The following is a 1,756-nucleotide window of genomic DNA, read 5'->3' on the forward strand; positions in this document are numbered from 1 at the left end:
TCCCCCCTGGCAGATCCGGACATTACACTATGTATGTTTTGCAGAGATTTATTCGGCACTCGACGGTCGTGGTTACATTTGCTCCCGTATGCGGAATTCTCCGTTGCGGAGACGCTTTACAATAACGGTTCGCCCGGCCGTGCGGTGGCGGTATCGCTGTCCTGGGCGGATGTGCTCCCACGGAATGCCGTTCAGCGGCCCCTGGTCTGCTGCGGGTTGTCCACCGGTAAAATACCCGTATCCGGGTGGTGGTCCCGATGTCGTGGTCTCGGCTCTTGGTGCTGGTGAGGCGGCTGGTGTCGGCGGAGGCGTCGGTAGGCTCGGCGTAATCGGTGCGGCCGGTGGCGCGGCGCCGTTCTCCGTTCCCGCGTTGACCCGTGTTTCCGGTATTGGCTCGTCGTCGAGATCGGACAGGGATCCGAACAGCTCCTCGAGTTCGGAGGCGAGGGCGGCGGTCGTTCGTGCCGCGGTGTCGTATAGCTGCTCCTGTCTCGACCGGACTGTTCGGGCTCGTATGGTGGCCGGGGTTCTGCCCCTGCTCTCTATGCTGATCGAGGCGCGGGTGGTTCGTGGCCGGGCCTCGGCGGGCGGCACGTATCGCGGGGCCTGCAGCGTCATCCCCGGAGGTGGTGCGTGGCCGGGTATCCTGGCTCTCGGGGCGGCTCTCTCGATCTGCTTTCGCAACTTGCCCATTTCGCTGACTATTCCGTCTGTCCTCCTCGGTCCGTGTTCCCGTATATATACCCGTTGTGATGTTTTGATTTTAGGAGTCCGCGACACCCTTCAAATCCTTCACATGCGCGGTTCCGACCAGGCGGTTGTTTTGGTTTCGCAGGCGGTAGACGACCGGTGATATTGCTCGGTCGACGGCATACGGACCGGAGTATTTCGGCGCGAGTTTTCCCGCGAAGTGTTCGCCGGCCTTTGACAGCGGGTGTTCCCGTCTCATAACTTGGTCTCCAGGTGCGGGACGCCAGTCCCGGCGTCGAAGATTGTAGTATTGTTCCTGGCGTGATGTGGCGTCCTGTTGGCGTGCGGCGGCGGTTGCGGCTTCCTCGCGCATTTGATCTATTCGGTGTTCGCGCGTTGCGGTTTCGGGTTCCCCGATGTCTTCTGCCAGTGGCGCCTCGTGCTGCGCGCGCAGTGTCCCCGGGGCGGTAAGTTCGCGGCCGTACGTCAGCCTGGCCGGCGTGAATTCGGTACTTTCCTGTACCGCTGTGTTAATTGCGAATACTAGCTCGGGTAGTTTTTGGTCCCACCGGCGGTGATCTCGTTCGATGTACTGGGCGACCATGGTTTTTAACGTTCGGTTGGCTCGTTCCACTGGATTGCACTGCGGCGAGTACGGAGGCGTTCGTCGGTGTTGAATGCCGGCCCGCTCGAGTAGCCCTCGAAATTCCCGGCTCTCGAATTGACGACCGTTGTCTGTTATTATCCGTCTTGGGCAGCCGTGTTGCAGTAAGATGTGCTCCTTGACGTTTTTGGTGATTGCGACTGCGGTGGCTTGTCGTAGTGGCTTGGCGACGACCCATTTCGTGAAGACGTCTTGCGCCACGAGTATCCACGCGTGTCCCTCCATAGAACGAGGTAGCGGTCCGACGAGGTCGATCGCTATGACGGTGGCTGGTTCCTCTACTCGATGGTGGTGCATTAGTCCCGCGGTTTGTCGTTGTTGTACCTTGTGTAGTCGGCAGTTGGTGCATCGTCTGACGTAGTTGGCCGCTTCTCTTGTCATGCCTGGCCAATAATAATTCTT

At 60.0% G+C, this 1,756-nt stretch overlaps 1 protein-coding gene across 1 annotated transcript; it reads right to left on the reverse strand.

Moving 5' to 3' along the window:
* Window positions 1–181: 181 nt before the first annotated feature.
* On the reverse strand, window positions 182–693 carry LOC105558795 (C2 calcium-dependent domain-containing protein 4A-like; the record flags this gene model as incomplete). The annotated part of the gene is made up of 1 exon (XM_012006710.1): window positions 182–693. A coding segment is annotated over exon 1 (512 nt), but the record flags the coding sequence as incomplete, so codon positions are not given.
* Window positions 694–1,756: the final 1,063 nt, after the last annotated feature.

This window comes from Vollenhovia emeryi, unplaced genomic scaffold (assembly GCF_000949405.1).
Source record: "Vollenhovia emeryi isolate VEMERY1.0 unplaced genomic scaffold, V.emery_V1.0 DF947070.1, whole genome shotgun sequence".
Lineage (NCBI taxonomy): Eukaryota > Metazoa > Arthropoda > Insecta > Hymenoptera > Formicidae > Vollenhovia > Vollenhovia emeryi.